This window comes from Oncorhynchus masou, chromosome 31, assembly GCF_036934945.1.
Source record: "Oncorhynchus masou masou isolate Uvic2021 chromosome 31, UVic_Omas_1.1, whole genome shotgun sequence".
Lineage (NCBI taxonomy): Eukaryota > Metazoa > Chordata > Actinopteri > Salmoniformes > Salmonidae > Oncorhynchus > Oncorhynchus masou.
This window is the reverse complement of record NC_088242.1, coordinates 28521546-28536036: the sequence shown is the minus strand read 5'-3', so window position 1 is coordinate 28536036 and position 14491 is coordinate 28521546. Positions and strand designations below refer to the sequence as shown.

Genomic DNA, 14491 nt, shown 5'->3' with positions numbered 1-14491 from the left:
ACCCTTTTGATGTCAACAGTGTTACAGTTCTGTTGTAATCCTGATAGTAAATAGAGATGTTTCTTTCACCTTTCAGTCCATTATCCACTGATATTACATTAATTTCCTGTTCATTTTCTGATTAAACATGTCATGCATCTCGGCCTACACATAAAATTAGGAATTTTTTCCAATGTAATTTAAACATTGAAACATTCATTTCCTGTTCATTTTCTTGGTAAAGTTGTCATGCAACTAGGCCGGCACATAAAATTAACACATTGTCAATGGAATTGAAACTATAAGGTCACTTGTCACAGAGACTTGCTATCTACAGTACCAGTCCAAAGTTTGGAAATACCTACTTATTCAAGGGTTTTTCATTATTTTTTATTTTCTACATGGTAGAATGATGTGAAGACATGAAAACTATGGAATCATATAGTAACCAAAAAAGTGTCAAAATAAACTAATGAATCTATGTTTGAGATACTTCAAAGTAGTCACCCTTTGCCTTAATGACAGCTTTGCACACTCTTGGCATTCTCTCAACCACCTTCATGAGGTAATCACCTGGAATGCATTTCAATTAACAGGTGTGCAGAAACTGACCATGTTCAACAGGTGTTGTACACACGTCACTTAATGTTAGTAAACAAGCCAGCCAGCTAACATTAGCTAGTTAAACATCAATGAACAGTGCCAACAATGCCACAGTGCTGGGAGCTAACCAAGCAGGGTCAATGTTAGCTAGCTAACATTAGGCTTTAACTAGAAAAGCAAACGGTTCTGGGAAACAAATAATGTCAGCTAGGGAGCCGGCAAGCTAACATTAGCTAGCTAGATAACAGTACACTTTAGCTTGAAAATAAACCACTTTCTGTCAAAATTAGAAATGTGTAATATCTGAAAATGTAGCTAGCTATCTTACCTGTATGCGTCCATCATGCATGATGATGTGTCTCCCTGTCAGGGATGCCATACCACCTTAGTTTGAAGATGTAATCCGGAGGTGTTTTCTCCATCTCTTTAGCAATCATGCTCTAATTCCACTGATTTCAAAACGTGATCCTCCAGAAAATGGAAAGCAACGCTTATGCAGCTCCCCTACAGAATACATTAACAAAAAGCTGCGTTCAACAGGATTACGAACACAGACTGACGAGCTCAAATAGACAGAAGCCTTCTATGTGGCAGACCAATCCTCTCTCGGCATAGCCAGCCCACTCATTATCTCAGCCAATCATGGCTAGTGGGAAGGTTGCCCTCCTTTTTCTGTGGCTTAACAAACAAGGCTCTGAATTTAACAATTTTATTCATATTTAAAGATGGCATACAAGTTTGTTATTAAGGCACATGAAAGTTCACATGTTCGAGAAGGCATTTCTGACAAACGTCTCTCCTGTGAAGTTGTGACTTGCGACATACGCCTAGTTTCCTGAATCGGGTCACATATTATGGCAAGAACAGCTCAAATAAGCGAAGAGAAAAGACAGTCCATCATTACTTTAAGACAGGAAGGTCAGTAAATGTGGAACATTTCAAGAACTTTGAAAATGTCTTCATGTGCAGTCGCAAAAAACATCAAGCACTATAATAAAATTGACTCTCACGAGGACCGCCACAGGAAAGGTGAATGGATGATCTCCGCATTTGTGGTTCCCACCGTGAAGCATGGAGGAAGTGATAGTGTGGGGGTGCTTTGCTGGTGATGCTGTCAGTGATTTATTAGAATTCTATGCACACTTAACCAGCATGGCTACCACAGCATTCTGCAGCGACACACCATCCCATCTGGGTCTGCGCTTAGTGGGACTATCATTTGTTTTTCAACAGGACAATGACCCAAAACACACACCCAGTTGTAAGGGTTATTTGACCAAGGAGAGTGATGGAGTGCTGTGTCAGATGACCTGTCGTCTACATTCACCCAACCGCAAACCAATTGAGATGGTTTGGGATGAGTTGGACCACAAAAGAATGTTGGAAACGCATTCCACATTAAGCTGGTTGAGAGAATGCAAAGTGTGCAAAGCTGTCATCAAGGCAAAGGGTGGCTACTTTGAAGAATATAAAATAGCACTTTTTTTGGTTACTACATGATTCCATGTGTTATTTCATAGTTTTGACGTCTTCACTATTCTACAATGTACAGTGCCTTGCGAAAGTATTCGGCCCCCTTGAACTTTGCGACATTTTGCCACATTTCAGGCTTCAAACATAAAGATATAAAACTATTTTTTTGTGAAGAATCAACAACAAGTGGGACACAATCATGAAGTGGAACGACATTTATTGGATATTTCAAACTTTTTTAACAAATCAAAAACTGAAAAATTGGGCGTGCAAAATTATTCAGCCCCTTTACTTTCAGTGCAGCAAACTCTCTCCAGAAGTTCAGTGAGGATCTCTGAATGATCCAATGTTGACCTAAATGACTAATGATGATAAATACAATCCACCTGTGTGTAATCAAGTCTCCGTGTAAATGCACCTGCACTGTGATAGTCTCAGAGGTCCGTTAAAAGCGCAGAGAGCATCATGAAGAACAAGGAACACACCAGGCAGGTCCGAGATACTGTTGTGAAGAAGTTTAAAGCCGGATTTGAATACAAAAAGATTTCCCAGGCTTTAAACATCCCAAGGAGCACTGTGCAAGCGATTAATATTGAAATGGAAGGAGTATCAGACCACTGCAAATCTACCAAGACCTGGCCGTCCCTCTAAACTTTCAGCTCATACAAGGAGAAGACTGATCAGAGATGCAGCCAAGAGGCCCATGATCACTCTGGATGAACTGCAGAGATCTACAGCTGAGGTGGGAGACTCTGTTCATAGGACAACAATCAGTCGTATATTGCACAAATCTGGCCTTTATCGAAGAGTGGCAAGAAGAAAGCCATTTCTTAAAGATATCCATAAAAAGTGTCGTTTAAAGTTTGCCACAAGCCACCTGGGAGACACACCAAACATGTGGAAGAAGGTGCTCTGGTCAGATGAAACCAAAATTGAACTTTTCGGCAACAATGCAAAACGTTATGTTTGGCGTAAAAGCAACACACCATTCCCACTGTCAAACGTGGTGGCAGCATCATGGTTTGGGCCTGCTTTTCCTCAGCAGGGACAGGGAAGATGGTTAAAATTGATGGGAAGATGGATGGAGCCAAATACAGGACCATTCTGGAAGAAAACCTGATGGAGTCTGCAAAAGACCTGAGACTGGGATGGAGATTTGTCTTCCAACAAGACAATGATCCAAAACATAAAGCAAAATCTACAATGGAATGGTTCAAAAATAAACATATCCAGGTGTTAGAATGGCCAAGTCAAAGTCCAGACCTGAATCCAATCGAGAATCTGTGGAAAGAACTGAAAACTGCTGTTCACAAATGCTCTCCATCCAACCTCACTGAGCTCAAGCTGTTTTGCAAGGAGGAATGGGAAAAAATTTCAGTCTCGATGTGCAAAACTGATAGACATACCCCAAGCGACTTACAGCTGTAATCGCAGCAAAAAGTGGCGCTACAAAGTATTAACTTAAATTGGGCGTGCAAAATTATTCAGCCCCCTTTTCAGTTTTTGATTTGTTTAAAAAAGTTTGAAATATCCAATAAATGTCGTTCCAATTCATGATTGTGTCCCACTTGTTGTTGATTCTTCACAAAGAAATACAGTTTTATATCTTTATGTTTAAAGCCTGAAATGTGGCAAAAGGTCGCAAAGTTCAAGGGGGCCGAATACTTTCGCAAGGCACTGTAGAAAATCGTAAAAAGAAAGAAAGAACACCTACTCATTCAAGGGTCTAAAACTTTCGACTGGTACTGTAAATATAACGTAAACCCGTATTTAACTTCGCTCATTGACACACTATACTCATGCTAATTTGACATGTCAATGTCTCTTGAAGTAGCTGCATCGGTTTGTGACGTTACAACAACAAAGAAGTTACTGCAAACAACGAACACTGTTTTTTTTCTCCCTCTGACATCATTGCACGTGCTATAGAGCAGCAGAATATATACAGCAAATGTGTTTTATCACGTTGCGTGACGCTCCTCAACTCCGTTTCATCAACATAACAAAAACAATAATCGCGGCAGTGGGGCTTACAGTGGCGCTGTTTCCCGTACTGCGCATTCCATCTTTAATAATGATACTAGAATACCTGTTCCCAGATTGCAGTCGAGATTTGATTGTGTTATTCTTTTGATGTATTTTATAGCACAATGACAATTATAGAGAGTGTAGTCGAGATTTGATTGAATCCTATCGTGATGTATCATTAGTATAGCGTAATGACACTTAGAGAGACTTGTCCCGTCTCAGGATTTTATTGCTACTGCTGTAGCTCCTGAGAGAAGGATACAGTGACATACAATTCCCCAGAGCTAACCTAATTATACTGTATGTCTCTCCATTAATATCTGATTCCTCCCATCAGATCGATTTCCTTTGTCAAGCTAACAGAGAGAAATGGAGGCAGAAGGCACCTTTTTAATGAACCGTTGTGACTGTGTTGTGACAGTGTTATACATCGTATCGGAAGGGAAAGACTCTCTCCTCCTAGGAGTCTGTCTGCCAAATCTCTCACCTTTCTCTGTTTCCGTCTCCGTCTCGCGCTCCCTCTCTCTCTATCCATGTGTGTCATCGGAACTGATGATTTTGGCTCAAGTCTCTGCTTAGTACAGGCAGACAAGCTGAGTGCTAGCCAAAGACACAAAATAAATAAAAGCTTGTTAGTCTCAACGACTATTCTCTCCCTGGTGACACTAAGGGGTAATTGAGATCAAATTTGTATTGTGAATTTGGATATTGGAGTTAAGTGAATCACAGATTTTCTCTCTGTCTATCAGGTTCTGTGTCAGTCATGCTTCTTATCCTCTTTTCTTTCGCTCTCTCTTGTTCTTGCCTGCTCCGGCGAGAGTAAAATGGGGACGCATGAGTTGAATGAGTGAGGCAGCGAGTCTTGGTGAAGTTAAACATCCATATTGGATTCACTGAAAGGTTGCACCTGTTATTTTTAACACAGGGAGTTGAAGATGAAGCGGTGTCTTTTATTATCCGTATGAAAATAGCAGGTGCGGTGCTCTGCTCACAGGTGCAAACACTTAGTGAATCTGGCTCACATTCTTATATTGCTTTGGGAAGTTGTCAGTCAGTCTGACAACTGTTTAGTTGGATTGGACAAACTGTGCTTTCCTCACCTTCGCAACCATGAAAAACACTTTCAAATGACAGCTAGCTACACGTCGTACATGTTCTTCTTTATATTGAATAGTTTCTCAATGATGAAAAGGAATGCAAGTGATTTATACTGCACAACTTTGTTTTATGCGTTGTTTAACTTACTTAGGGTAAGCAAATTGTCTTGTCCCAGCAGTGACCCAGTAGAGTTGTAGTGACATGTTTTGGGGATTTAGATAACTACAGTTGAAGTCGGACGTTTACATACACCTTAGCCAAATACATTTAAACTCAGTTTTTCACAATCCCTGACATTGGGTTAGATCTTTAGATGTTCCAATGATGTCAAGCGAAGAGGCACTGAGTTTGAAGGTAGGCCTTGAAATACATCCACAGGTACAGCTCCAATTGACTCAAATGATGTCAATTAGCCAATCAGAAGCTTCCAAAGCCATGACATTGTTTGGAATTCTCCGAGCTGTTTAAAGGCACAGTCAACTTAGTGAATGTAAACCTCTGACCCACTGGAATTGTGATACAGTGAAATAATCTGTCTGTAAACAATTGTTGGAAAAATTACTTGTCATGCAGAAAGTAGATGTCCTAACCGACCTGCCAAAACTATAGTTTGTTAACAAGACATTTGTGGAGCAGATGAAAAGCGAGTTGAATGACTTCAACCTGTCTGTAAACTTCCGACTTCAACTGTATCTATTCTCATGAATGCTAGAAAGTAAACATTTTTTTTTGATATATTCTATAGATCAATGAAACCAAAGAAGGCTGTTAAAATATCGTCCCCCCCCCCCCAAAAAAAATGTGTCCTTAAGTTTTGTCCTCAGTATTACTGCCTGAAAATCACTTATTGCAAAGACCTTGAACATTCCCTCCAGTGGCAAACTGTTATTGGGGGAGGCTTCTATATGAAATACAGATATTAGGTAATTGAGGATTCGTTTTGATAATTTGGTATCCAAATCCAAAGTGTCACTTGGTGTTACTCAATTTACATTAAGGGGAATTACATAGTGAGCAAAATGATTAATCATTTGACTTTTTGGTAAATCATTTTTCAAGGATTAATGACGTTAGATTTGAGCATTTGGCCTACTTTTCAGAAAATCCTAATGGGCCGAAAATGTGTCTTTGTGTTAGTACTCCGATTGGTGACACAATGTTATGATAATGGTCAACATGATTTAAAGTCGTTAAGCTGCCATATTCATTGATTTTAGAATGGGAAGATGTACCCAATACATTTACATAAAAACACACCTAGAAAAATGAAGTTGCCACTGCAATTCAAGAACGACCCGTCAACATAATCATCAAGAACACATTTTTGTTTCATCTTGGACCTGCGATGAAATCCAGGGTAGAGATATTCTAGTATGTCTCTCAATTTCCATGTATTTCTGACCACACAAAGTTAAATAGTCTTTCATGTTCCTGTCTGGTCCCAGAGACGACGTGGGAGAGACCTTTCAGTGTACCTGGGACCCCCAACACCCCTCTGAAACACACCTCACTACCTACAGGTACTGACGCCATCTCTGTCCTTGACTCACTCTCTTTCTCTCACTTTTCCTCCTTTTGCCAGTGTTGTGAGGGCTGAACATAGGCCTACCGCTGTGTGGCAGCGCACAGAAAATACCAGAGGCCTCTGACCACACACACACACACACACACACACACACACACACAATTCCTGTGGCTAATTTGATCTGGAGTCGTCTCAACTCACGTTTGTTTGCTCAGGCTGATCACTAGACACAGTGGGGTATCTCGTCTAGACTACATAATAATTCTCTCCAACACACACACACACACATGTAGTCTCGCATGCCGCATGATCACTCAAACACACCTTCAACTGAACATGTGCAAACAATGCACGCATGCAGAGCAACTCTCCCAAATAATAGCAACTTTTCCTTGCCTGTGTACCAGAGGACAACCCAGGCGGTCTGGACTCAGAGCTGAGTTTGGTGAGGTGCTCGGTCTCTGGTTTCCAGTAACCGCCCTGATAAAGACATTTTAACAAAGAAGAAGCGATTCTCTGATCGCTTTGTTTGAGTCACAAAGATAAGTTAATTTACCCCCGGCTCAGCTATACAGACAACTCATAGGAGGCAAACACCCATTATTCCTCCTCCGCAGGCTGTGTTACAAATTAAATTCTCTTTCTTGCTACCCCGCCCCTCTCTCTCTCCATCTCTCTCCCTCTCTCCCTCCACAGTGAACGGGTTTCACTCCAGTGGCGGTACGTTGCATCAGAATGAACACCCCCACATCAGTCTGGTCAAAAAGCCCAGTTCCGAACCACAGGTAAAACTGGTGTCCTCCTCTTCCTCCTCCTCTCCTTCTCTCGTTACTCCAGTTAAGGGCTTCCCCATGAACCCCACGAACTATGCTTATGTTTACACAGAAGATAGCCCATTTCTGTTTCTTCATATTAGACCACCAACAGCCACCACCACACCACAGTGGTAGCCAGTCAACGAAAGCATTTAGGAGCGTTTAGTAGAAGCTATGCCAATGTATCCCTGTTGTTAGAGGTACAGTACATTAGTAGCGTCAAACATCAGATTTCTCCTATGTACAGTAATGCCATGGTTACTGGGGACATGGTTACCCAACCTCCTTACGCACACGCAAAGACACAGAGGCAAAGATGTGCACACACACACACACACAACCCCGTCATCATGAAATGAGATAATGATACTCATTACCCCTGGAAAGGAGAGCAGTTTCTCCATCCTGATTCCTTTCATTATCTTATCCTCAGATCATAATTAGGAGAGCACTCATCGTTGTTCAGACACACACACACACTCAGTCACACACCATCCAGATACACCACACCACTACCCATCTTCTCATCCTCCTCATTTAGCTCCTCCTTTAACTTCTCATTTAGCTCCTCCTTTAACTTCTCATTTAGCTCCTCCTTTAACTCCTCCTTTCTATTTTTCTCGTTGGGAAAGGAGGTGTGGAGCATTCTGTACTTTGTCAATAAACCCCCTCCCCTCCCCTCCTCCTCTCCTTCCCTTCTTCTCGTCAGCCCTGTGTCTTGCTTCAGTGGTCATGGTATGGACAGTGGGGGATGTGCACTCTCTTTCATTCTTTCTCTCCCTCTCATTTTCTGTCTCTCCCTTTTTTTAAATCTACGTCTACCCCCTCCATCTCATTACGCCCACTCTTTTTCTCTGTTTCGCTCCGCGCACGCACACACGCATACACACTCATGTGCATACACACTCATGTGCATACACACTCATGTGCATACACACTCATATTGCTCATGTGATGACATAGTCTGAGCGGGAGTGCGTTCACACACACACACACATATCCAATCGCGATTTGCTCTGCGCTGCAGACATGCCCCCCTACTCAGCACTGCACCACACACACACACACACACACACAGTAGCCAGAGCGGAGGCAGCACACAGACAGTCAGTCCCAGAGAGCTTCAGCAGCTCCAATGTGTGTGAGTGTGTGTGTGTTAGCCAGAGACCATGTCGGACACAGAGGAAGGTTTTGACGGAGCATCCTGTCTCCCTCAACAGAATCCAGGTCCTACATCACCCACCAGGAGACAGAGCAAAGAGACTACCATCACAGTGAGTACCACTACTAAAACAATCCCAGACCCAACCCTAACACAAACCTTAACACGGACCCCAACACGCATGGGCAATACAAAGTTACAAAATCCAACTGATGATGTTAGGGACTATTGAGACCGAGGACGTGATTTAGATGCCAGCGTCGAACAGAATTGAATATTGACATTTTGAATTTGTAAAACAGTTGTAGAAATTCTGGAAACACTGAGACCTGAGCAGAGGTGAAGGAGTGCACAGGGGTTGCAGTGGAGGGAACTCAACCTGTTCCCATAGCAACCAGGACAATGCTATTGATTGGAGGATGTTTGAGAGGGAGAATTGGCAGACAGTGCTGATTTAGTCTTCAGCTAATAAGTCAGGGGTTAAGGGAGTGGTTGATAGAGGTCAACTAAGGTCACTTAAAGGCTCATTAGAAAGTGGTGGAAGCCAGATGTTTTAGCTGCTTTGTGTGAACTTTTCATCAAGACGGGAATAGTGGAAAGAGGACCGTCTTCATTGTCATACCATTTCCACTTGCAGTTTCACATGCTCAGCAGTGGATCCACACACGCATGCGCACACACCTCCAGCACCCCGAGGCGGAGTTGTTTTGCTGCTGGAGGTAATGAAAGGAAATGTGAGGGGAGACAACAGTCCCGCTCTGTGTGCTAACAGTTGGAACTGATGACCACACAGGAGACCTGCTGTTAGCACTCTGTGTGTGTGTGTGTGTGTGTGGAGAGCGACTATAATACACAACGCTCAGGCCCTGTGCAGCAGCAAGAGAAGAGATAGTCGCTCAACCAACAGATTTAACATCTAGAGGAGAAAGAGAATTATAACACACTGTCAGGACTGTTCAATGATAAATGCTGGTGACACGACAAGGTTGACAGTTTCTGTGTTTTCATGGAGCATTATTCATGAAGTCTAGAAATAAAAAAGAGTTGACAAATTCAAGGAGCGATATGAAGTCAAGATGAACTGAGGAGGTGAAGTGTTGCCAGAGCAACAGTGGCAGAGCACCTTGAATAGTAGCATCAGCAGAGTTGGACAGTTTGGATGTGCAGTGTGGATGTGTGTGCAGCTCCACATCCTGCATTATTGCTAATCTCAATCTCATGGCTTAGACTCCTCAGAGCCATGCATACCAAGTCTAATTTATTAAAATAAAATATGATGCACAATGGAAAAATGTATCTCCTTTCTCTCACCCTTTCTCTCTTTCTCCATACCCCCCCCTCTCTTCCTGTGTGTGTGTGTGTGTCTCTCTCTCTCTCTCTCTCTCTCTCTCTCGCTCTCTCTTGCTCTCTCTTCCAGATTAACTGTGTAACGTTCCCCCTCCCCATGAGTATGCCTGAGCAGCAGCTGCTGAAGCCAGATGAGTGGAGCTACTGTGACTACTTCTGGGTAAGAGACAGACTGGCCACACCACACAGTCATATTAAACTACTCTACACTACTTTACGCTACGCTACTCTACTTTACACTACTCTACTCTACAATACTCTACTCTATACTACTTTACACTACACTCCACTCCACTACTCTACTTTACACACAGCAATGCACAACACTACACTTTTAGAAAAAAAGTTTATCTAGAACCTTAAACGGTTCTTCAGCTGTCCCCATAGGAGAACCCTTTGAAGAAAATGTTTTGGTTCCAGGTAGTACCCTTAGGTTTCATGTAAAACCCTTTCAACAGACAGTTTACATGAAACCAAAAAGTGTTCTCCTATGGGGACAGCTGAAGAACCGTTTTGGAACCCTTTTTTCAAAGAGTGTACGATACTCTACTCTACACAGCACTACTCTACACAGCACTACTCTACACAGCACTACTCTACACAGCACTACTCTACACAGCACTACTCTACACAGCACTACTCTACACAGCACTACTCTACACAGCACTACTCTACACAGCACTACTCTACACAGCACTACAATGCACTACACCACTACACAACTCTACACAGCACTACTCTACACAGCACTACTCTACACTACACCACTACACAACTCTACACAACACTAGTTTACACTGCGGTACTCAACACTACATTATACTACACACCACTGCGATACATTACACAACTCTACAATACTACACTACACTACACAACATTACATTACACAACACTGCGATACTCTACAATACACTGCGATACACAGCACTACACTGCGATACACTACACAACTGTACAATACACTGCGATACACAGCGCTACACTGCGATACACAACACTACATTACACAACTCTACAATACACTGCGATACACTACATTACACAACTCTACAATACACTACATGACACAACTCTACAATACACTGCACTACACGACATAGTCCTCGAGGACCACAGTTCTGCTGGTTTTCATGTCTCCTTGGTATGAATAATCACAACATTACTGCCCTAATTGTACGGGCAAGAATAAAAAATCTAACAAAAACATTCAGACACTGCAGCCTTCAAGGACGGGTGTTGTGCTGCCGTGCCTAAGACTGCAGTCCACAGCTCTTCCACATAAACAGCCGTGCAATAAACACTTAGACACAGGGCACTTTACAGATTCGTCAGAGTAAGGCTGCAGAGCTGTAGTAGAATGACACAAGACGTAGTGAGAGCGACTCCATGCATCTGATTGGCCCTGCTTTCCTTTCTCCCACGGCTGAAACGTAATTACCACCAAGGTGTGTTCTCAGGTTTCGACACTCCGCTAATGTTAGTCAGACTGGGCTAACGTTACTCTTTGAGGTGACAACAGCAGAAGACGCTCGTAAAGAAAGAGTGGATACCGTACACTGAGAGTGACGGATTTTACTGAGACACGGAGGATCAGATTAAAACAGGTTGCCAAGTATTTAGTACTCCCCTGCTGTGTGTGAATTGTAGACTTTCTAGAACACTGGCTGTGGTGCTGTAGAATGGATTATAGTGCTGCAGTAAATATTGCCTGGTATTTTCCCAGCAATACAATAAAATGAATAACTGTATGAATGTATACCATGCAATAAAGTACAATACAATATCACTATACTATACAACCCAGCAGTGAATTAATTTACAATAATGGTCATATTATTTGTGGATTGTTTGTTGATTTACAGTATGTTACACTAGATGTTGTTATACAGTGGTGTGTATTTCTGTTGTTGTTGTTGTTGTTGTGTAGGAGGATAAGAAGGACCCACAGGGGACAAGCTCTATCTCAGGGTTTGAGGTCTTGCTGCAGAAACAGCTGAAGGGGAAACAGATGCAGAAAGAGATGGCCGAGTTTATACGAGAAAGGTAACAACAAAATCGAATATCATTATCTCAGCTGATTTGTCAACGCTCCTGGTCAGACCAATGTTTCACGACTCCTTTTTAATCTTGAGCATTTTCATGTTTGACACGTGTTGCCATGAAAACCATGCAATGGAAAATATCATTTCTTGAAAAACATTATTTTATTTTTGCACAGATGCGTACTTTTCCACTTTGTGCAAAAGAGGAAAAATGACTTGCTATATGTTGCAATTCTGTGGTACTGTAACAATGTTTTCTCCTTCCCTGTTTCAGAATAAAGATAGAAGAAGAGTATGCCAAGAACCTCTCCAAGCTGTCACAGATTCCCCTTGCAGGACAGGAGGAAGGGTGAGTGAGCAGTGGCATCACTTCCTGTGGTGGTTCCTTAATAAAGAGGAACCTGCATGTACACTGAGTATGCAAAACAATAAGAACACCTGTTTTTTTCCATGATATAAACTCACCAGGTGTATGTTATGATCCCTTATTGATGTCACTTGTGAAAACCACTTCAATCAGTGTAGATTAAGGGGAGGAGATAGGTTAAAGAATGCTTTTTAAGCCTTGAGACAATAGAGACATGGATTGTGTATGGGCTCCATTCAGAGGGTGAATGGGAAAGACAAAATATCTAAGTGCCTTTGAACGGGGTATGTTAGTAGGTGCGAGGCTCACTGGTTTGGTTCAAGAACTGCACCGCTGCTGGGTTTTTCCAAGTTTCCCATGTGTATCAAAAATGGTCCACCACCCAAAGGACATCGAGACAACTTGACACAACTGTGGGAAGCATTGGAGCCAAAATGACACAGAATCCATGTGGAACGCTTTTGTCATTTTGTAGAGTCCTTGCCCCGACGAATTGAGGCTGTTCTGAGTGCAAAAGGGGGGTGCAACTCAATGTTAGGAAGGTGTTCTTAATGTTTGGTATACTCAGTGTATGAGTCACAGCTGGAATGGCTGTCGCCTCACTCACACACTGTGCTCGTGCTCACTGACGTTTAGGAAGATATGGCACAATACAAGAAAATCGCTCCGCGTCAACATTTTGAACGATTCCATGTCAAAGGTTATTTCACAGATCATGCACATTCTTTTCCAACTCCTAGCCAACTCCTGTAGCTCTGAAAGGATTTGATGATTGTACATTTTAGTCAAAGATGGAGACTTTCTGATGATAAAACAATCGTATAGCAAAGAGCAGGAACACTGTGTTTGTTGGACTGGACAGCAGGGTACTGTGGTTCCTCTCCCATTAGGGTGGTATTGAACCATATCAGGCCAGACTCATTGGTGAGACTGCATGGAGGCCCAGCCAGTCAGTAGAATCAGTGAAACAGGAAGTATGGTCGTCCTGTAAATCGCTACAACTTCCTTTTGATCCAGACCCTCCAGAGCCCATCAGACTGAGCCTTTAAACCATTACATACAGTGCCTTCGGAAAGTATTCAGACCCCTTGACTCCACATTTTGTTACGTTACAGCCTTATTCTAGTATTGATTATATATTTTTTAAAGTCCTCAGCAATTTACACAAAATGCCCCATAATGACAGTGATTTTTAGACATTTTTGCTAATTTCTATTTTTTTTTAAATGTAAGTATGGTTATTATAAGTATTCAGTCCCTTTGCTATGAGACTCAAAATTGAGCTTAGGGGCATCCTGTTTCCAATGAACATCCTTGGACATCCCTGATTGGAGTCCACCTGTGGTAAATTCAATTGATTGGACATGATTTGGAAAAGCACACACGTGTCTTTATAAGGTCCCACAGTTGACAGTGCATGTCAGAGCAAAAACCAAGCCACGAAGTCAACGGAATTGTCTGTAGAGCTCCGAGACAGGATTGTGTTGAGGCACAGATCTAGGAAAGGGTACCAAAACATTTCTGCAGCATTGAAGGGCCCCAAGAAGACAATGGCCTCCATCATTCTTAAATGGAAGAAGTTTGGAACCACCAAGACTCTTTCTAGAGCTGGCCGCCCGGCCACCTGAGCAATCGGGGGAGAAGGGCCTTGGTCAGGGAGGTGACCAAGAACCTGATGGTCACTCTGACACAGCTCTAGAGTTCCTCTGCGAAGATGGGGAGAACCTTCCAGAAGGACAACCATCACTGCAGCACTCCACCAATCAGGCCTTATGGTAGAGTGGCCACTCTTCAGAAAAAGGCACATGACAGCCTGTAGTTTGGCAAAACACACCTAAAGACTCTCAGACCATGAGAAACAAGATTCTCTGGTCTGATGAAACCAAGATTGAACTCTTGGGCCTGAATGTCAAGCATCACGCCTGGAGGAAACCTGGCACCATCCCTACGGTGAAGCATGGTGGTGGCAGCATCATGCTGTGGGGTTTTTCAGCGGCAGGGACTGGGAGACTACTCAGGATCGAGGGAAAGATTAAAAGAGCAAAGTAC

General features: G+C 42.6%; 1 protein-coding gene across 1 annotated transcript in view; it reads left to right on the top strand.

The window, feature by feature from the left end:
• Positions 1 to 14491, top strand: part of LOC135523745 (growth arrest-specific protein 7-like) — a 49277-nt gene that overhangs the window by 24980 nt on the left and 9806 nt on the right. The window contains exons 3-8 of the mRNA XM_064950617.1: positions 6627 to 6701; positions 7403 to 7491; positions 8742 to 8795; positions 10101 to 10190; positions 11961 to 12076; positions 12350 to 12424. Of these exons, the coding sequence (XP_064806689.1) occupies positions 6627 to 6701; positions 7403 to 7491; positions 8742 to 8795; positions 10101 to 10190; positions 11961 to 12076; positions 12350 to 12424 (499 nt within the window). The remainder of the gene's footprint in view (positions 1 to 6626; positions 6702 to 7402; positions 7492 to 8741; positions 8796 to 10100; positions 10191 to 11960; positions 12077 to 12349; positions 12425 to 14491) is intronic.